Source organism: Podarcis muralis, chromosome 2 (genome assembly GCF_964188315.1).
Source record: "Podarcis muralis chromosome 2, rPodMur119.hap1.1, whole genome shotgun sequence".
Taxonomy (NCBI): domain Eukaryota; kingdom Metazoa; phylum Chordata; class Lepidosauria; order Squamata; family Lacertidae; genus Podarcis; species Podarcis muralis.
This window is the reverse complement of record NC_135656.1, coordinates 53,124,133-53,146,358: the sequence shown is the minus strand read 5'-3', so window position 1 is coordinate 53,146,358 and position 22,226 is coordinate 53,124,133. Positions and strand designations below refer to the sequence as shown.

Sequence of the window (22,226 nt, the reverse complement as noted above, 5' to 3'; positions counted from 1 at the left end):
AAAGTGCTGATCTGCATAAAGCCTTTAAGCGACACGGTGTGTCAGGCGGACCCGGCCGGCGTGCTTTTGATTCGTCTGCAGTTGCAGAAACGCTGCCAATTCGATCACAGCGTTAACTACAGTTGCAGTGGCTGGCCGCTGCTTCTACCGTATCTCTCTCTCTCTCTCTCTCTCTCTCTCTGAAGATCCCCTCCTGCTCGCTCTCCTCTCCTTCCGACTTTTTTTTTTATTTCCTGTCCTCTGCGCGCGTTTATGTGCGTCTTTGCAACCGTTGCTGTTGTCTGGTTTGTTTCACCCCCCTTGTGACTACCGCAGGCTCCTCCTGCAATCTGCAAGAGGGGAAACTTCCCTGCAATAGCGGCTCGGGCTCTTCTCCCAAGTGTCCTTGCCTCCAGCCGAGATCCTGCAAAAAGCAACCTAGGCAGGCAAAAGCCACACACAAAGTGTCAATCCGCACCAGCGCACTCACCTCTCCCGGTTCCTCTCGCTCTACAGCTTCAGGTTGTTGCTGTTGATGCTGGCTTCCGTTCTCTGGTCTTTCTGCCCTCCCTAAAACAAGGTAAGAAAGGTAGCTTTTGTTTTCGTTTCACCCTCTAAGGTTTCCAACCAGGAAGTAGCGCGCTCTCTCGCTTATCGATGCCCCTCTGGTTTTGGGCATTCTTTTATAAGGATGCTGGCTTGTAGAGAAGTTAACTTTCTGCCCCCCCCTCATCGTTAGTAACTTTGAATGTTTACATATCCCTAGCGAAGACTTCAATTGCAGTTGCCAGTAGCAGGACAAGCGCTTGCAGCTTGAATAGTGCTAGGTGTGTGTGCCCTGAAAGAATAATTATGGGTCAAGCTAACTGAATACTTTTAACTGAAGTCCTTGTTCTTGTGTGCATTTGCAGGGGTATCAGAACCAAGTTGGGGGTCAGAACACTGTGGAACAGTATGGGTTGAAATTCAAGGGTTTCAGTGGGTCAAACCTAAAAGGGACTCAGCTAGATTGGTAAATAAAAAGCGATTTATATGCGTTGCATATGCGATATAACGTTGTGCCGCCAGATGGCGCTGTGAAGCCCCTCCTTTTCTCTACCTGTTTTCCCTGTTTAAATTTACAACACTTTTAACTGAAACGCTTCTTTGATGTGTCTAGCTAGATCCAGCCTCAGTATAAGAGTTTTAGAGACAAAAGGTTGTTTTTTTTAATGACCCAAGTTTCTTCCTAAACCACAGTATTTTATATTTGCATCTCCCCAACCTTTTAAAGTATTTAAAAACTGTAGAACTATGATTCATTTTCTTCGAAATAACTATTTAATTCTCACAAATCCAGCAGCTTTAGCATAAAGCCATAATTTTTATTTCATGATTTTCATTCTCAGCAGCTGAATAACTTTTTTTAAAATAAAGAGCCAAGTACTGTTATGGTTTTACTTTGACATCTTTGCATGCATGGGGTCTCAGCAAGGAAGTGCTATGCTAATTAAATCAATGGTTTTGATTTACCCCCATACTAAGTTCCCTTCGGTCCCCCCTTTCTCTCCTCCAGTTATTAGTCTGTTTACTGTTCCATTAATGGAACCATGGATATTGTGATCAATAAAGGGATAACATCAGAGCATTAAAAAGCTGGAACCCTGAGGAGATGTGCAGTGACCGATTAATAAAGTTCAGCAATGTTTTGAATTGTCGACAAAAGCCGTAGCAAAGTATGCAAGGGCTTATGGATTCCTGTCTCTCAATTACCTAAGCCATTAAAATGTATATTTGTGACGCATAAAAAATTAGTATGTGTGCTCTCCAAAGCTAATCATACCCAGAGGAGACCCATTGAAAACAGTGTTCTTAAGATACCTAAGCTTTTTAATTTCACTAGGTCTACTCTGGATACAATTTAGTTGGCGATCACCTTATGAGATGTTCAAAACCCTGCCACTTAGCCATGAAATCTTGGTATTTTTTTCACCCATCCTTAAAAAAAATTGCTTGCATGAATAGATGTAGAAACACTTTGTTCAACACATTGACATTTTGATTTCTTCTGGAGATTATGTGGAGGGTTCTTTATTATAATTTATATAATAGGGATAAAAAGCTTTAAGAAGATAGCAATTATTTAAAAGATATAGGCAGGCTCCTGTACCCACTTAACCTTGAACTCAGTGGGACTTACTTCTGAGTAAGGCTCCGTTAGGCTGCAATTCTAAATATACTTATAGGACGCAAACTCTATTGAACACTTACATCTAAGAAAACATATTTAGGATTAAACAACATAAATCAGGAACCTGGTGAGGAAAAAAATACCTAAACTGGGGTGATAAGTAATAGAAGGTTTTAATAACAACATGCATATCAGAGTCACTAAGTATCCTTGAAACTATTGAAACTTGGCAAATGAAAAAGCCCCCAAACAACCCACAATTTTGAAAGGCGAGGTCTGAATCCCTTCTGAGATGTCTGTGTGTCAGTGGTCTACCAGGAAGGACATCAATAAGGCTTGTATGTTTCTATTTAACAAGTGCACATAAATGATATGGCAACTGACTTTTATAGCTACTTATGATGAGACATAATTTTAGCATCCTGTTTTATGGATGATATCACCGCATAATGTCATGCATGCTGTGTTTTTCCTCTCTTTCTCTTCAGGTCAGGAGAAGCACTAATCTTTACTGTAGCATTTTTCACTGCAATGGGGGAAGCATTTTTGTTGTTTCAAAATAGATGACTGTATTATTTCTACTTATTTATTTAATTTATATACCACCTGATACCCGGCGGTCTCAGGGCGATTCTTGGCTTTGTCCAAGGTGTTTGTTTCTTAGCTATCTTTAAGAAGAAAAGTATAGTAGAAGGAAATATGGTTCTTAAATCAGATAATTAATTATTGGGCTAGGTAATTTTTAGCCGTTTCACTAAAACAAGCTTTATTGGGAAGGACCATATCTCAGTGGCGAAGCACATGCTCTGCATGTGCAAGGTCCCATGTTCAATTCCTGGCATCTCCAGGTAGGGCTGGGACCATCCACTGCCCGAAACCCTGGAGCACTGCTGCCAGTCAGTGCTGGACTAGGTGGACAAAGGTTCTGGTTGCTGGACAAAGGCAGGTTGCTGTTTTCCTAGGTCAGGTGCATTTCTAGTACAGTTTATGGCACTCTGAACTTCATAAGGACTTTTCTGAGATTTGTAACATGCTTTGGAGAGAGGACTCACTAGTGACGGAGAGGAAGCTGCCTTAGATCAGGTCAAAATGTTCATCCATCTAGCCCAGTATTGCCTACCCTGACTTTCAGCTGCTATCCAGAGTCTTGGGAGAGATCTTTCCCATCACTTTCCACCTGACCTTTTTAACTGGAAGTGCTGGAAACCTCTGCATTCCTGCTCTAGCACTGAACTCGGGGGCTTCCCCTAAGTGAGGGAAGTTCCCCTTTTTTCCTGAGCGCCTTCAGCCAAATCTCAGCTCTGCACTTTGCACGTTTGGGCCCTGTGAAAAGGTTGCGATGATGGCAGCACTTTTGTTTTACTACTAGATCAATAGTGAGGGCATGCTTTATGCGGAAATAATCTTTACTCCCAACAAAGTGGGGTGTAAAAATATTAGAGCAGTTTATGTTTCATTCTCAGTTCACACACCCTGTTCTCTTCTACACATGAGAAGCCCTGCTGAGTGCATTTTTGCATGTGTGAACTGGATGGATGCAAGCAGCAACAGAGAAAATTGTGCTGTTAATGGTCATGCATATGTCTCTGGATGCCGCATCTATGACTCTTCATTTAATATGTGCCAGAGGTTGGTCAGCCTGAAGTGCGAATGAATAATCCAGGGACACTTAATGCTTTGACTTTGTTAAAGCTAGGTAGGTATGGGCTTGTTCTGTACTTGGGTGAACAGTCACTGAAACCAAGAAAAGTTGCTTTGAGCCTAATAAAGGAAGAGTTGGCTATTAATAGAAATATATGTGAAAATGTGGCTTTTCTTCATGACTATCCTGATTAACTTATTGCCTGTCCATGCTATGACTTACGAGGACAACTGCTTTGCACTTCCCTCTTATTTACTACTATGCTGTGCTAAGACAGGGTTTGGCTAAGTGCTTCTTCCAAAATATGGTTCATGGTTAGGCTCTCTCTACACTAACCGTGAGCTGTAGCCAAGGTTTGTTCTTGGCTATAGCTTGTGGTTAGCAAGGAGAGAGCTGAACCCCAAGCCTAAGGGCTGCGCAGAAGCAAAACTGGTTAGGAGCAAAGTGGTTGTAAGCCCCTTCAGGATCCCACACCTTTGTGCACCCCCAGTAAGCCATAGTTCGGCTTCTTGTGCCGTGCAAACCAGGCCATTGTCAGCACTACTTAATGCATCAAAAGGACATAACATTGTTTGACTCCCAAGACAAAATGTGAACCTTATAAAAATATGTGTGATCTCGAGGCTTTTCCCTCTGCAAAAAAAGTCATTCAGCAAGTTTTACCTTTCTGATGCCCCTCTTCACAAGCTTCTTCCTTCCCAAGCTCCTTGTACCCCCATAAGTCCAAAGATGCTCCTTGATGCAGCATTGCTTCAGAGTTTCACTCACACAGGGACTAAGGAGAGTAGCAGCTTCTTGAATGGGATTTCTTGAGGATACACAAGACTGGCTGGTTGGTACCTTTTTGGGGGCTTATAAAAAATTATGGCAACAGATCAGGCATCAGTGGTGCTGAGGTGTAATTATGTGCAGCATTGTGGCCTGTGTATCTGAGTTTAAGTCTAGGTGTGTACAGACACTTCAGGTTACAGAAGCTTCAGGTTACAGACTCCGCTAACCCAGAAATAGTACCTCGGGTTAAGAACTTTGCTTCAGGATGAGAACAGAAATCGTGCGGTGGCAGCGGCGGGAGGCCCCATTAGCTAAAGTGGTGCTTCAGGTTAAGAACAGTTTCAGGTTAAGAACGTACCCAGAACGAATTAAGTTCCTAACCTGAGGTACCACTGTATTTAATGGTTTCTCTGGTGTTCTTGAATCAAGGCACCTGGCAGGGAGTTTCCTTTAAATCTGTTTGGATTAAAGCTGGTTTAGGTAGTAGGAGAGCATGAAAGAATCATAGAACTGTAGAGTTAGAAGGGATCCCCCAAGGGTCATCTAGTCTATCCCCTGCAATGCAGGAATTTCAACTAAAGCATCCATGAGTGATGGCCACCCAAACCTCTGTTCAAAAACTTCCAAGGAAGGAGAGTTCACCACCTCCCGAAGGGAGTCCACTCCACTGTTGAACAGCTCTTACCATCAGGAAGTTCTTCCTAATGTTTAGTCAGAATCTCCTTTCTTGTAATTTGGATCCATTGGCTTGGGTCTTATGTTGTGTGAGAGCCTGAAACCGAAATGTATATGAAAGACCAGAAGAGAGGAAGATGACCACAGCTTGATCAGTGTCAGAAGCTGAAATTTTAGTATTTATTTATAAATGATAGTAAGTGAAATTATGTACAGAGTGGATAAAAGCATAAAAACATCACAACAAGACCAAACAAAGAGCCAGAGGACAAAAATAAATAGTGGAGCATGCAAAACAAAGCAAAACCAACTTAAAAGTAGAATGTGTAAAATAGTACAGCCGGCAGCAATAAAACAATGTTTGCCTGATTTTATTGAATTATTAAAAAACACAGGTGTTTTTTGTGGGGCGAGAACACAACTTTTGTTTCCCTTTTTGGTTGCACAGAACTCTTCAGCAGAGTGGTACCAATTTGTCAGTCACATAGGGCTAAACAAGTGGCCATGTGACAAACACATGTAGTACTTTAAAAAAACCATAAAAGGCAGAATATCTGAAGACGATTCTAAAGCTGTTGTATAGCAAACAGAAGAAAGTTGAGTTGAAGGAATATTTGGTCCTGGGCAACCCTCCACCTTTCATGCCAATTCTTAAGACTTAATATTTCCAGAATTCTGAAAAGTCTGCTCAAGCTACATTACCTGATTAGGTTTCATATTGCTACTATAACGGAAAAGAATTTCTTAAGCAGTGTTTTCAGCCAATCTGCTTGACTCTCTTTCTGTTTTCTTTCCCGTTTCCTTCTGATATGCTTAAAACTCTTTCATTACCCCCTCTCTACCTCTGTAATGGTTTTCAGCCAACCAAAGGCAGCCATTATCTGCAAAGTCTTAACCGCTTAAGGGAGTGACTTAGCAATTTTCATCCAAGCCCAAATCCTTAAGAATTTCACCTGGGCTCTCCAACCATAAGACAATTTTGCTTGCTTCAACTTCCTGAGTATTTAATTACCCCTCTGATTTATTTTGAAATGATGGGAACTTTGCCGAGCTCTTACAACAACAGAAACAGCTTTGCTAACATGTGCATCAATTATTTTCTGACTCCGTGCCACCATTTGAAAGATGTTGAGAGGATTTGGGGGGCCCTGAGCAAAAAGTTGAGTCTGTCCATTGTCACGAAATATGTCTGGTACAGAACTAAGGTATTATTAATTAACCAGTGCACTTTTGATGCAGGCCTTTGTGATAATGTCCTTTGCAGAAGAGCCATGGCTCAGCTGAAGAACATCTGCCTTGCTAGCAGAAGGCCCAGATTCAATCTCCAGCATCTCCAAGCAGGGCTGGAAGAGACACTTGTCTAAAATCTTGGAGAGCCACTGTCAGTGTAGAAAAACTGAGCTAGAGGCACCAGTGTTCTGTATGTGGCAGCTTCCTGTGCCCTCGTCCTTCCTTGCCACCTAACCTCCAGTCCTGTGAGAGCCAGCCCAGGAGGCTGGTGATATGTCCTGCTTTACAGAGGTCAGCCCTGTATTTGAAGGGCTGTCTGGTCCAAGTCCATTTTGAAGTGAGATAATCTGAAGAAAGGAAAGCGGGAACCTCAAAGTAGCCCACCAATAGTACCCAGATAGCAAACTTAAGAGGCCTACATGCCCCTGGGCCCCTGGTCACTGTCTCCCCCACAATGGTGAGATGTACTGTTTTTCTAGATAAATGATAGTCATTCTTTATATATCTCCACGTATAAATTAACATATGGAAACAAATGGAAACATACACCCTCTTTGGTCTTTTGGGAGTTGAGGAGGGGGATTTGGGGGGATTTGTAAGTGGCTGCGCTACAGCTCTGTTACGCTGCTGGGTGAAATAACCTGTTTTCGGTGGCACCATGGGTTGTGGGGGATAGATAAAGGTGGGAATCTGAATCTGAATGGTACGTCAAGACTTAAAAATGTTGGCTCTAGCGGAGAACTGCCATATCTGGACCTCAATAAGGCAACTCATTGAGTATAAGAAGAGTGCTGCTGGATCAGACAGACAAAAGAGCAATCTAGTCCAGGATCCTGTTCTTACAGTGACCAATCAGATGTCCATGGGAAACCTGAGATCACGACATGACCGCATTAGTATTCTCCCCACTTGTGATGTGGTACACAGGGGCATGCTGTGCTCAGTAGACTCAGAGCATAGCCATCTTGGCTACTAACCGCTGAAAGCTTTGTCCTCCATGAATTTGTCTAGTCCTCCTAGAGCTGTCCAAGGTTGGTGAACATCACTTCTTCTTGTGGAAAGAAATCCCATAGTTTAAAGAAGCTGTACATCATCATCCAACATTCAGCTTCACTCGCTGGCCCTGGGTTCTAGTATTATGACACAGGGGGAGAACATGTCTTTGACCACACCATTTGTATCTTAAACACCTCTAACAAGCCCCTCCTTAGCTCTTACTCACCTTTTCTCTAAACTAAAAAACCTCAAATGCTGTAAGCATTCCTCATACGAGAGCTGCTGCAGCCCTTTCATGGTTCTGATTGCCCTTTGTTGAACCTTTTCCTGCCTCCAAGGTGGGTAAGCACTTCTTTTCAGCCTGCTAAACCTGATGGGGCCGGAGTAACATTTTCTGCATTGCTTGCATTTACGTGTGCCAGGTTGAGACCTTATTAATTATGTTTACACACAAATGCTTGAAGTTCGGTCCCTGCTTCTGGGTTGCGTATCAGACAGTCCTGCAGCCAGCAGACTGTGGAAGAGACAATGAATCAAGGCACCATAATGAAAAATATCTAGCCTGATTTATGCGTTCATTGTACTTAACCACCTCATAAAGTAGCTTCCAGGTGTTTTTTTAAAAAAGAGGAGAGATGTGAATACAGACGCTTTCTGGTAACTGGTTTTATATACATGGTGGGGGCTCTCTGGTTTTTTGTTGTTGAAGTTTTATTGAAATAGAATGAGGACTATAAAACCAAGATAAAAATGGTTTCATGGGAGCAGTGCAGGGATCATGATTATAAACTGAGTCAGTAATCATGACAGCCAAATTTCTTACTTTTCCACAGATAGAGAGGTTTGTGCTTACACGCTGGAGGAATAAGAGATCAAGTATATATATGGTTCTGTGTTCCTCCTTGGGGAGTTTCAGGGAATACAATAAGAAAGTTTAATATGCTTCCTTTCAAATGAGAGCAGCAAAGGTGAAGTGGCACACCCTCTGTTTCTCATGTTTAGTCCGAAAAAGAATTAAGATTTTCATAAGCAAGTGGAATTTATACCAGCTTGGCTGTTCTGCATAGAAAGCAAGATGACAGCCACCCTAGTTGAATCATGCAAAGAGGTAGAGGTGATCTTGTTGAGGTAGTCAGAGAAAAGTCAATAGGTCTACTCCTAGGAGAGAGAAAAATCTGTCAGCATCAGTGCCCTTGTGTGTCCTTTTTAAGGGCCTCTCCCCCTTCCATTTATTTTTTATTAACACTCCTGTCAAAATGTGACAAATTTGTGTGGTTCATACAGTTTTTCAATTTTGATGTCAGCTGTGTCCCCCCCCCCCCTTCCTTTCTGTTTTTCCCTCCCCACCAGGGTCCACCGGCAGGAAGATCTACAGATCTGCCAACTCTGAGTGAGTTAATAACTCGCTCTTAGCACTTTGAATTTAAAGGATGATGTAAGTGAGGAGCTTCCAGCCAAATCCAACATGGGCGCAAACACCTCCAGCAAGTCACCACCATTTGACGAGAACGAAGACGGTAAGAACACTGTGTGGTGATTGAAATAGCTTTGTTCAGTAAGACACTGGGAGAGAGAGGTGCCTGAGAAATCCTACATTGCAGCTCCTTTTAAAGCACTTCCTCTCCGTCACGGGCCAGGCAGCACAGATATCTCTTCATTTTGTGTCATTGTTGTTAATCCCCCTTTGGGGAACTAAATGAATATCTGGTTTGGGTGGTAATTTAGTTTGCAGCATGAAGCTCTTTCGGACTTTAAAATGGTAAAATATCATTATTTAAGAGGAGCAAAATTCAAAAGAACTTGGGTAGTATTTCAGAGTCATTCCAAGGACTCGAAACATTATGCCTATTTTCAGGTGCTTTCTCTCCACACCCCCCCCCCACACCTCCGTCACGAATGACTCCGTTAGTCCTTAAGGAGGTGGAAAAATATGTCGCAGGGGTGAAATAGGGGCTTTTGGTCTAATCACTGTTCTGCCCTCTCCCTTTAGCATTTTCCATCCAGAGCAAGGGCCTTCTCTGTAGTGGTGCCCATCTTGTGGAATGACCTCCCGTCAGATGTCAAAGGAATAAACATTATATAGACATTTGAAGGCAGCTGTGTATTGAGAAGCTTCTAATGTGTGAAGTTCTGTTGTGTTTTTGGATATTCTGTTGGAAGCCACCCAGAGTGGCTGGGACAACCCAGGCAGATGGGCGGGGTACAAAAAGCAAATTGTTGTTGCTGTTAAATTGATGCCAGAGCTATCACAAGGCAAACTCAACCCTATGACACTCACTCCTGCAACACCTCCTTATTCCAGGGTTTTTTCACTTTTGCATGGCTCCTGTATATTTTGGAATTATAAAGATATATTTATACAGTGGTACCTCGGGTTACATACGCTTCAGGTTACAGACTCCGCTAACCCAGAAATAGTACCTCAGGTTAAGAACTTTGCTTCAGGATGAGAACAGAAATTGTGCTCTGGTGGCACGGCAGCAGCGGGAGGCCCCATTAGCTAAAGTGGTGCTTCAGGTTAAGAACAGTTTCAGGTTAAGAACAGACCTCCGGAACGAATTAAGTACTTAACCCGAGGTACCACTGTATAAAGATATATTTATAATTTTGTACAATGGGATTGCAGAGCTTTGTTGTTGTTTTTCCTTGTGCCAGATGTCTGGGACCTGAACAGTTCCTGCCCCTTGGAAAAAAAGAGGCTTTTAAACTGTCTCCTTTGAGCAATGCTCTTTTTCAGTACAAGTTCTGGCGCTACAAGACCCCTCCTTCTGCCAACAGCTTTGGAGCTGGTCACTCTTCACAACAAAGTCACAGCTGACACAGCAGGTTTCCCCTCTCTCTGATTTAAAGGGGAGCGATGCTTAGGGGGGAGTCTGCACAACCCAGGCAAGCTGTGCTCACCTAAGAGGCCTGAGCACACCTCGCACAGGCACTTTTGTAGCAACTCATGAAATGAGACGCAACTGAAAGGTCAGGGCAATGAAGTGGATCCATTTTGGCACAGTGTTCTGCAAAGTAGCACGTATCATGCTCTCCTGTCTTCGGTTCGGGGTTTTGCGTCCTGCAGGGCCCCCATGTAGCTGAGGCTCTGTTCCAAAACTTGCTCCCTCACTGCAGTGGATAATTGGGCTACGTTTAGGCCAAAGACTCCCTCGTGCCTCTGGTCAGTCCATGTCCTCATGGAATCCCAGGACTTAATCTGAGTTGGAGTTCACCACAGATTAGAGCCAGTTCTTATCTTGAGGGTTCAGCCCTGGAACATGTGAGGTAATAACTGAGTGTCTTTAACCATGCTCAGATTGGTTTTGCTACACGGCCAACACGCATACTTCTGATATTGAGGAAAAGTTATTCAAAGGAAGCCCTGGTATCTTAGATCTGAGAAATTAACCACAGATGGAATTGTTTCATAATGTCATTTTGTGATCATTGAATGCAAGGTTGGAGTTGCCTGTGATGCCCAAAGCATTTGAGGATTAAACACATAACACACACACACAAGCAGGGAACTGGGGGCTCCATCACAATATGGGAAATGGTATTGGTATGACTTTGGCGTAGGAAACTTTGCGTGCCTCTGTGCGTGCATTGTCATATGTGATTAATGCCAAGCATGTGTTTTGCTGGGCAACCTTCATGCCAGAAAGCCCTGACTGGTGCTCAGCACCTACACTGTGTGCACAGGGCAAAATACACACATCAACATTTATGAAGGCACATGCTAATTTGGAAGTAATATCTGTGTTTGAAATGTGTCACAGGTAAAGATACTAATTTTATGGTGTCTTGCCTGGCTCAAGAGTGTGTGTACTGTATATACGTATAATGTATGGAGTGAAGCAGAAGGGCAAGGAAAGTGTAGATCAAAGGACCCATCTTCTCTAGCCAGGAAAAAAGAAACTAAAGCCCTTCTTATGGTGCCTGCAGTGCGCTTAAATGCTGTTCCTTCTGAAAGTACAGCAATTTGTTCCAGTAGTGTATTCTTCTCTAATCTCCCAAATCATTTTGTTCTGATTCTGTAGTAATCATTGCGGCCAATTTCCTCTCCATGAACCTAAGACCAAATTTTATTCATTAAAAAAAAAAATTTCTGATCCTCAGTGCACTCCGCAAGCATGGATATTTCAAGCATGGAACTGCTGGCACAAATTATTTGATGATTAGGTTGATTGTGTACTTAGGAAATTTATGGTGATGCCCTCTGAATGTCATAATTTCCATTACTGCATGCCGTACTGCTGGACCCTGTGTTAAATGCTGAGTAAGTGCGTGGACAACAATTCCCTCCATATTTGGCTAGAGTGACTGTGGGCTTTGTTTCAAAATTAATAGTGCTATTGTTTGGGTTTTTTGGTTTTGTGTATGCATGCATTAAAGTAATTGAAAACTATGATGGGGCAATGCCACCCTGAAATTATCCTGGGAACTGCAAATTATATTCTTGTGCATGCAAGCATTTTGTATTGGCATCTGTTGTAAAGCAGTCTCTGGTGCAGTCTCAGCAGTATTGATAGATGTTTTTGTTTTGCACTTTTCTGAGAGTGGGAAACTGAGGAGTAAATTCTGTAGTCTTATGGTACACCCTCTCCGTCTTAGTCAGATATGGTACCCATAGACTTATAGGGTGTCTGTGTGCATAAACACTAGTAACTGATGAGTTTGAGAAAGACAGGCATACTGAAAAAATGTGGGAAGAATCCACATTAAAAACAGTTGAAAGTGGTTTGATTGGGGCATCGGCACCACTTCTCATGGCACACAAATATTTATTTTATATTGGTCAATATGTTGTGCAGGGATTTAGGGGATCTTAGCTGATTGGTAGCGCATCTGCCTTGCATGCAGCAGGTCCCAGTTTCAATTCCCATCTCACGTAGGAAGATGTCCCCCTGCCTAAAACCCTGGAGAGCCACTGTCACTCAGAGTAGACAATATTGAGTTGGATGAACCAATAGTCTTGACTCTTTAGAATGGCAGCTACGTATGTTCTGGCAAAGCAAAGATTCAAGAAAAACCCTGCACAGCCTTTCTAAAAGAGGCGGAAGTGGGATGAACAGGCACACCATGAGCAGGTATTCCCCCATTCATGCTGCTTTAAGCTCTGTGGAAAAAGAGGCTCCAGGGTGTTAGGATTGGTGGACTGGAGGCAAGCAAATGCTTCAACCAGCAGTCAAGCAAGGATAGGCAGTCTTCAGTGTCACTCAGACTCAGGAAACCAGACCAGAGTAGATAACATTACAGAGCCTTATCAGGACACTGTAGATCTTTGTTTCACTTGAATCTCACTGGGTTGAAAGCTGCTGTACCACCCTATAGATTAGCTTAGTTTTGTTTGTAGTATTTATATACTACTTCATATACCCAGAGTTGGCCCTAAGCAATAGTAAAATGCAAAATACATTTTAAAAAATGAGCAAAACAATACAAATATAAAATATCATAGAATCATAGAGTTGGAAGGGACCTTGAGGATCATCTAGTCCAACCCCCAGCAAAGCAGGAATATGGACCCATATGGGGATCAAACCCATGACCTTGGTGATAATAGCACCACACTCTAACCAACTGCATGTTCATCCAAAGAAAAAGTTTTATCATACAGCACACCCTGTCTAAACAGTATGAACCCTAGTAGACACCCAAAGGCCAGCCATCAATGCTCTCCAAATGCCTGCATGTGATGGTGCTGTAATGCAGCAGAGATCAGACCAGGAGTTTCTTCCACCTCCAAATTGCCACTGTAGTGCAGGGTTCAGGTGCTTGGGCTTTGCTGCTGCAGCCCCCTGGTTAAGGTTACTTCCACAGTGTGCTAGTCCTTTGATGGTGAGAAACCTTTGTTGATAAATCTGCCAACTGCAGGGCTTTCTCAAGTCTTTTCTTCAAGCATGTAACTTGGATACAGACTATCTTCTTCTTCTTAAAACAAAGCCTTAAGAAGCTGGAAACTTCTCAGCAACACTGGGTAGTGCTCCCAAGATGAAGATGTAAAAAATTAAGACACCAATATTTTAAAGGGAATCCATTACATTGTAGGGAAGTGTGAGACAATGAGGGAAATCCATAATGTTAGGCGAGGCAGCAATCTTGTGTGGGTAAGATGATCTTCCTTTAAAATATTTCACATTTAAGCAACCACATTATGCCTTTTGTGATCTGTGACCCATGCAGCAACAGTATTCAAGATTAATCTGCTGCCTAGACACCATCAATCTTACAGGAGAGGTCTTTTCCCGTGAAAGGGGCCAGCTTTTGAAGCCTCACGGCTGTCTTTAGGGTTCTTCAAGGAATCATAAAACAGACCCAAGTTGGCACTTCTACTGATAAACAGCATCTTTATGATGCCTGAAAGTGGTTGCTTCCTGATTAATAAAAGGGGCTGCTTGATCATGGGTGTTTATTCCTGGAAATGTGTGCAGAAACTAAATACTGAATAGAGCCACAAACTCCAGTCTGAAAATGGACTAATTGAGCCTCCCCTCTTCCCCTGATTCACCACCATCTCAAAACTTGTGTTTGGACCATTTGGACAAGCTTCACCGTATCCTGTTTACCCTTCCCTGTTTATTCCCATCTTTTCCCCTTCAAGCTTCCTCCTTTTCAGCCTGCATTTAGTTCTGGTTTGGACCAAATCTTTGTGTCTCCTCTACCTGCAGCTTTCACCTTTAGTCAGAGCAGGAGCCTTCTCTTGGTTCTCATTTCATTCTGAAGTACAGGTAGCTCACAACTTATGCACGTTTAACTTGTGCTCATTCAGCTTTATGCACTTGGCATAATAATAATAATAATAATAATAATAATAATAATAATAATAGGGGTGGGCATCCAGGAAAAAAGACAAAAAGACTTTGGCAATCCTATGTGCCATTGAACTCATTGTGTTTTGACTATACGCAAACCTGCCTGGGTTTTGAGATCTTCAGGGGAGGCGCTTCTCCAGGTCCCGCTACCTTCACAAGCAGGATTGGTGGAGATGCAGGAAAGGGACTTCTCAGTGGCTGCTACCAGACTTTGGAACTCCCTAGAAAAGCTAGACTGGCTCCTTCCTGGTTGTCCCTCCACTAGCAGATGAATTGACTTGGGAAATTGATTCCTTTTAATTAAAGGGTTGGTGCCATGCTGTTTTTATTGTAATTATGGGTATCTTTTAAACAGATTTTATATATGTATATAGTTTTGATTATTAATGGTTAATTATATTTAAATAATTGCTTTTGAAATGTTTTTTGCAGTTCTTGTTTTTATCTGTAAGCTGCCTTGAGTCAAGGAAAGGAAAAAAGGCAGAGTAATAACAACAATAATAATTTCAACCAAGAGATACTGACTCATAGCCACCCTTTTGGTCATAATCCCAAAGTATTAGAGAATGCCACCCTTGGATGCATTACAGTAAAATGCAGCCATCAGGGCTTGGTATATGGCACAAGCCCTCTTGCTTCTGTCCCAAGGTGATTCTGCCACTTGTCCTTGCAGTAGCTGTCCATCTGTAGTTTAGGCAGTGAAGTTTATGAATTAATTCATTTAGGGTAAGTAATGTTGCTAGTGCTCTGTGATTCTGTGTACTTTGGGCTTGTGGGTGAAAGGTGTACTGACAAACAGCATTTAATTTAATATAACAGCTGTTTTATACTCATTTCCAGTTAGGAAAACAGGAGCACAGAAGTGGCGTGTTGATTGGCGCATTTGCTGCCAGCATTTTTTGCTGCAACACTGATTTTCCAAGTCCTGTTTTTCCTTTGGCTGTTAGCTTAGCCTTAAAGCAACAAGGAACACATCAGGTTCGGGTAGCTAAATAATAACGTCCTAGTAAAAGATGCTTCTGTTGAATTTGCCAGCACCTTTTCTTCTTTCCGCATATTGGCATGGCAAGTCATTATCAGTAAACATTTATCACTTATGTCACTGCTGGTGTTCAGGTTACAGTATCAAGGGATTCATTATTCATGTCATTTGGACCAGTGCATTGAAGGTTTGCCTCTTTAGGGGATGGGAGCTAACAAAAGAATACATTTCGGGCAGAGCCTCAAATTTAATTAACTCACTTTCTCCTCTCTGAACTCTCCTCTCCTCGCCCATCTCTAGAAAAACAACGATGATTAGATGAATTTTAGCAAGCGACTTTTCAAGACGGACTCTGTCACTATATTAGGAGATGGTCCCTGAGTCATGGGCATAGCCAGGATTTATTTAAGAGAGGCAGGCTTTATATGGGGAGAGGGGAGGCAGAGCCGAGTTATCTGTGACACAATTAATCAGCTAGTTAAGTATTTGTATGGAGTGTTGGGATAGGAATGGGAAGATCTGGGCTCAAATCCCTGTTCATCTATGACGCATGGCCCTGCTATTGTTATTAGAGTAGAAGAAGGGTAGTATGCAATTGGTTTTAAAAAGAGAATAAAAGAATGATGCATTGGAATAGCACCATTTCCTTCAACTTGCTTGGGGCAGGCTACGTGTGGTTGCTCTGTTTCATTGTCACAAAAACAGAGGGAAATTACTTGCCCAAGGCCACTCAAGAGGGCAGATTTGTAGTGGTTAAATAATCTGACCTCTGCTGAACATTTAAAGCCAGAGCCCTGCGGTTTTAACCAGTGGCTATTAAACGGCGTTTCCGTGTGCTGTGCTGGTGCTGGCTCGCCAGAGCAGCTTTGTCATGCTGGCCACGTGACCCGGAAGTGTCTCCGGACAGCGCTGGCCCCCGGCCTCTTGAGTGAGATGGGCGCACAACCCCAGAGTATGTCAAGACTGGCCCGTACGGGCAGGGGTACCTTTACCTTTACCTTATTCTTACAATGGCCAGCCGGATGCCTATGCAAAACCCCAAAGCAAGACCTGAGCAAAAGAGCATTCTCCCCTCTTGTGGCATTCAGAGGCATATTGCCTCCAACAGTGGTGGCAGAACATAGCCATTGATACTGGTACCCATTGATAGCCTTATCCTTCATGAATTTGTCTAATCCTCATTTAAGGTCATCCAAGGTGCTGGCTATCACTAACCTGTGAGGAAATGAAATTCATAGTTGTGTGAAGTAGTACTTTATTTTGCTTGTCCTGATTCATCCAACATTCAGTGAACTTCCATGAAGTTCATTGAATGGCTTTGGGCAAGCCACTTGCTGCAGGTTGTTAGGAAGATAAAACGGGATGATACCATGTACCATAATCCCATACAATAAATTTGCTTGCCAATTTGGGGGTGGGGGAACTGCAAGCAAATGCAATTACTTAAAGGTTTCCTAGATTGTTATTCAGAAGTGTTCAAGAGGAGTGCTCAACATTATCTAAGCGTATATAATGTGTCAATAAGATATTGTAAGCAAGTTGTTGGTGATAGGTTTTTGTGTGTGTGTGTGTGTGTGTGTGTGTGTGTGTGTGTGTGTGTTTTAAAAAAATTACTGCATTTTTCCTGGAAAGGATAAATACTGATTAAATGGGGTGGGGGAATACAGGCTGACATTTTGATGCTATAAATGTTGTGTGGGTGCTGCAAAAAACTGCATGCATGAGGAGCAGCCACCCTAAGATAAACATATTTCTGGAAGTGTCCAGTGAGAAATAAACTGGAGAAAAAAAGGAACAATTGCATCTCAACTCTAGACGTACTGCTATCCAAACTGTTAAAATCATCATCATCATCACCATCATTTTCATCCCAAATGCTGATCTGTAGATTTTTCCACACAGATCCAAGCTACTTAAACTGGCAAAACATTTGTAGAATGGGGTCATATTGCAAGAGCAAAAGACTTATATCCTCTTAGATTTTGTAAGAAAAGACACAATCACTTCATCAAGAGCCCTTGCAAAGTGCATTAATGTTCAAGTCCCATTGGAAATGATGATGCTACATGGTAAAGGTACAGCAAACTAATTTATACAGGGCTGAAAATGGCAAAGGGGACTTGCCCCATAGTTGTGAATTTAGCTGTGATACACACACACACTGTTTCTGGCCTGCATAATTAAGGAAATGCAATTTATACGGAAATATCTGATTCTAATTACTTGCCAAAAGTAATTTATCTCACTATTGACAGGTTAAGCTCTTCAATATTTGGGTTTTTTTTGCCATTAATTGAACTCTTCAAATACATTTCCACAATAATTATAGCAGAGGCAATTACCTGATTTCCAGAGGCAATTAAAGGACACCTCCAGGAAGCTGGTGTGTTCCCCATCTTGTCAGGCACCTGCCTGACATTTGCTTCTAAAGCCAAGGTTATGTTTGTCTCTGGAAGGTCTGTTCTGCGGTTGTCAGCTCTAGGAGCAAGCAAGTGCTGTTGTAGATTGCAAGTGGACACATAGTGAATACATGTGGGTACACAGTGGTGTAGGGTGTCCAGGCAGAGATTATGCAGCATCAAGGAAAGGACTAGGCGATGGAACCAACAACTGAGGCAGTAGTATGGATGGAGGTGCCACCAAGCCGCAGAGTCTAGAAGTTGCTTTAATGTTGTGGAGTGTCTTAAAGCAAGGATTCTCCAGCTCCAAGTGCCACTATGTTTCACCATGCAGATGCTATAGGGGTGATATGGTGGCAGGGTTCAAGAGAAAGACCAGTAGGGTTCACTCAAGCATGCAACATACTATTTTTAATTAGTTATTTAAACACAATAAAAACACATTCATCCCATTTTTTGGCCCCACTAAGGGTTCCACATATATAATTGCATCAGTAATTCTTACAACAGCCATGTAAGGTAGGCCAGGGTTATTATTCCTGCATTGCAGATGTGGGCTAATGCCTTGCTGACAGTCATCAAGAGAATTTTGGGGGTGCTGAAATTTGAACTGCAGGCTTCCCAGCTCATTCTTTTTGCAACTTCCCAGTGCCAGCTCTGCAAATAAGCAGAGAAAATTGCTGATGTGTGCTCTGTCTCCCTGACTGTTCCCAGAATGTGTCTTCATTGGACCAGCTTTATATTACGCCAGTCACTCTTCCTAATCACTATGACCTATCCATCTATATCTCTGCCCTTTGTGATTATAGTCATTGCCGGATATCAATATGCCTTTGTTTCTTTTCTCAGTCTGCTTCCTTGACCAACTTTAAAATACACTGTGAGCCTATGAGGTCTTTCCCTTTTAATTTGCTTATCCCAATATCAGTCTAGCCACAGAAACCTATTATTTGCAGCTTAAGGAGTCAATGATCCAGTTTGTGGTCATTCTTGACTTCCAGTGGTGAGATCAAGATAAAGACCTGGAAAAACTGGGGTTCATTTTCTATGGGCCTAGGCCAGCATTTGGGATTATTCTTTGCGATTAGATTTTCCAAAGTGTTTAGAAGCAGCTTTGTTGGTATGGGTGTGTGGGTGTATCTGTGACCAGACTTCCAAAATAACTTGGCTAGTGATTCATAAGGGCTTAGTACCCAGCAGTTAATGTGTAATAGCTACATTGTTAATAGCTCAATCCTATGCATTTTTACTTGGAAGTAAGTGCAAGTGTGAGACTTACTCCACAAGGAAATGTTTATAGGGTTACCACCTAAGGCCATTTTCACTCAAGAGGCCTGTGAAACTGAAATTGTCCTGCATGCTCAATCACATCACAAATGCCTTTGTTCTGAACATGCAATGAGCCTACTGCTCTGAAATATATTACTAATGTCTAACGCTACATCTGGACTAGAATCTGCCTGGATAGTTTCCACCTGTATACTGGCTACAGGATCGGTGTAGATTCTGATAGACAAGTAGCCGTGATCACCAAGTTATTCTAGCCTGTAGAAAATGAGTGAGGGACAAATTCATGTGATACAGAACATTTGTACTTTTGCTGCTGAAGTTGCGGGTGGCAATCAGGATTCTGCTGGTGTGTCAGACTTCTCCGCTGCCGAACAGTAGATAAACTTGTTGAGTTGGTATTGGAGGTTACAGGAGGTTACTTGAACTGGGGAAGAATGGGTGTGTGTGTGCAGTCCTATGCAAGATGCTCTAGAAAGTGATGTAATTTAGCATATTTATTTTACCTGTACTTACTAAACAAAGGTAAAAACTTTGCAACTGTTAGCTTGCCTCTTTTTTGTGATTGGGAGTCATCCATTCATTGCTACTATTGAACTTGTGAAATATGGAATTTTCCATAGAAAAATTAAGCACTGGAAAAGTTTTCAGAAGATTTTCCGTTTTGGGAAATGCTCTACCCCACATCTCTGGGCCCAGCACAGGAATTAGATTTCACATTTTACACTGTTCTAGGTGTTCCAGTTATTGGGTTAATTGCTTAATTGCTTTCCTTGAAACAGATACCTCAAGGGGCTTTACTTGTCCACAAGCAGAAAAACAATGATGGCATTATTTTTCCTTGATATTTACTCAAAGAAGACACAGCTGCTGATTTACAGAAAGGTTAAAAACATAAATGATGTGTCATACCATACTAGCTCGCAAAGTGGCCTCAGTATCCATGGTTGTTGGCACCAGGCATAATAGTCTATAAGTCTGAAATCACAATATAGTGTAAATACTATCTTCACCTACAGAACGTCTAAAAGTCCTGTCTTGATGGTTTTCAACAGGCCAAAACTGATAACAGATAAGAAACAGAAGGAAATATCTCTTTATAATTTGTTAGTTTTGTCTGCTGAAACTAGACTGCAAGTTTACATGCCACTTGTTCTGCCCAGCAATGCATATACTACAAACTTAGATAATGCTACCACCAACTCCTATTGCACAATTTAATCTGCTTGTCCTTCACATGCCCTTGAAACTGAGACTTAGTTCTCAGCAGGCTATACCAATAATCGTCAACCTTTTCTGACCCGGAACCCACCCTTAACCCAAACATGCATTTGTGGGACCAGTATCTTAAAATAATTCTTACCTAGGGCTTGCCAATCAGAAGGTTGGTGGTTTGAATCCCCGTGATGGGGTGAGCTCCCGTTGCTCGGTCCCTGCTCCTGCCAACCTAGCAGTTCGAAAGCACAAAGTGCAAGTAGATAAATATGTAGATAAATACCTTCCGGCAGGAAGGTAAACAGCGTTTCCGTGCGCTGCTCTGGTTTGCCAGAAGCAGCTTAGACATGCTGGCCACATGACCCAGAAGCTGTCTGCGGACAAACGCCGGCTCCGTTGGCCTACAGAGCGAGATGAGCGCCGCAACCCCAGAGTTGTCTGCGACTGGACTTAATGGTCAGGGCGTCCCTTTACCCTTTACCTTTAATGCGGCTGTTGCAATGCACTTGAATTAGTCCGCGACTCAGTAGTGAGTTGCAGCCTACCAGCTGAACATTGGTGGGCTGTACCACTTCAGATATCAGGTGGGAAGTTCCTCCATGAGAAAAAGGCATTCATCCACATAGAAATCTAAATAAATCCCTTATCCTTTGCATGCATAGTTTAATATGTGGAAGGGACTTTTTGTGTGTGTCCAGGAACCATTTATTCGTATAGGCCTCCATTTGCATTTGTAGAGATCAGATACACTTAGCAACACTGAACCACTTCACTAGGAGACAAGTCCCAAGTTATTGGCTTTTCTGTGATTCACTCTTGTCTAACCATCTAAGCTGTGCTGTCAAGCAACAGAAATTGAGGGAGAATGTAAGTATTCTCAGAGGATTTAGAACAAGGATGGATAACTGGTGACCCTCCAGATGCTGTTGTACTCCAGCTCTCTTGAACTCCAAAAATAATGGGAACTGGGGTCTGACAACAACTGGAGCCCACACCTGTTTTAGGGTATTGATTCATCAAGACATTTGAAGCAGGGAGGGACCAGGTACGAGTTTTCTGTCTTCAGTTTAGGACAGGCATGGCCAAACTTGACCCTCCAAGTGTTTTGGGACTACAACTCCCATCATCCCTAGCTAACAGGACCAGTGGTCAGGGATTATGGGAATTGTAGTCCCAAAAACATCTGGAGGGCGAAGTTTGGCCATTCCTGGTTTAGAGCATAGGAGAGAACTTCTGTTCCTTTCCTTATTTCTTTGGAATAGAGGAACTTATGAACAGTTGAGAGGTGGTGCCCTTAGAGGCAGTCTCCAAATTCTCTTTCCATAACCATGGGAATAACAAATAATCCAGTACATTTATATACTGAACATAGTAAATTAGGAAATTTGGGTAACCCTGATTCATATAATAGGGAGGAGAACTATTTTGTGTGTATCAGTTGTTTGATTGTAAGAACCCCTAGTTCTGGCCATTCCTATCTTCTAACAAAGCTTGTTCAAAGCCGTCCAAATTTCCTCTTATTGGCCATGTATGGAATTATGGGGCAGTATTTTTTAAGTGGCTAGCTATAATGTTTTAATACTGTATTGAGGGATATGTGTGGATTTTTAGCAATTTAAACGTACATAATTACTTCTTGATGGATATTAGCATGTTGGGAGCTATTTTAAGACTTACTTTTATCAGCAAATGAGGAGCTTCGGTTGTGCTGTTCCACATGAAAAATGTTTTGCTGCTCATTTGCAGGATCAGGAGAAAGTCTTGCGCGCCAGCATCACAAAACATATCCTGCAAGCCTTTGATTTGTATTGACTAGAACGTTACTTCACTTGTCTTCCCGGGCAATTCAGAAAATGTCTGTTTTCCATAACTGTTGTTCATGATGATTTTGTCATTATAAGATGAATTAAGCATACAGAGATACTTAATTAAATCAATTTCCTCCCAATGTCCACTAGTGAACGGCGGGGCTGACATTATTAAATGTGTGCTGCAATAGGCAATGGCTAATCCAAGCATAAGAGAGACAATTTAACCAGTAAAACTAGAATCTATATTCTCAAGTTCCTATATGAATGTCCTA

The 22,226-nt window shown here is 42.3% G+C and overlaps 1 protein-coding gene across 1 annotated transcript in view; it reads left to right on the top strand.

Annotated features, from left to right (window-relative positions):
• The first annotated feature begins 95 nt into the window (after positions 1-95).
• STK32A (serine/threonine kinase 32A) overlaps positions 96-22,226 on the top strand; it is a 74,522-nt gene continuing 52,391 nt past the window's right edge. Inside the window, exons 1-2 of the mRNA XM_028717892.2 lie at positions 96-559; positions 8,814-8,980. Of these exons, the coding sequence (XP_028573725.2) occupies positions 8,929-8,980 (52 nt within the window). The 5' untranslated portion in view covers positions 96-559; positions 8,814-8,928. The remainder of the gene's footprint in view (positions 560-8,813; positions 8,981-22,226) is intronic.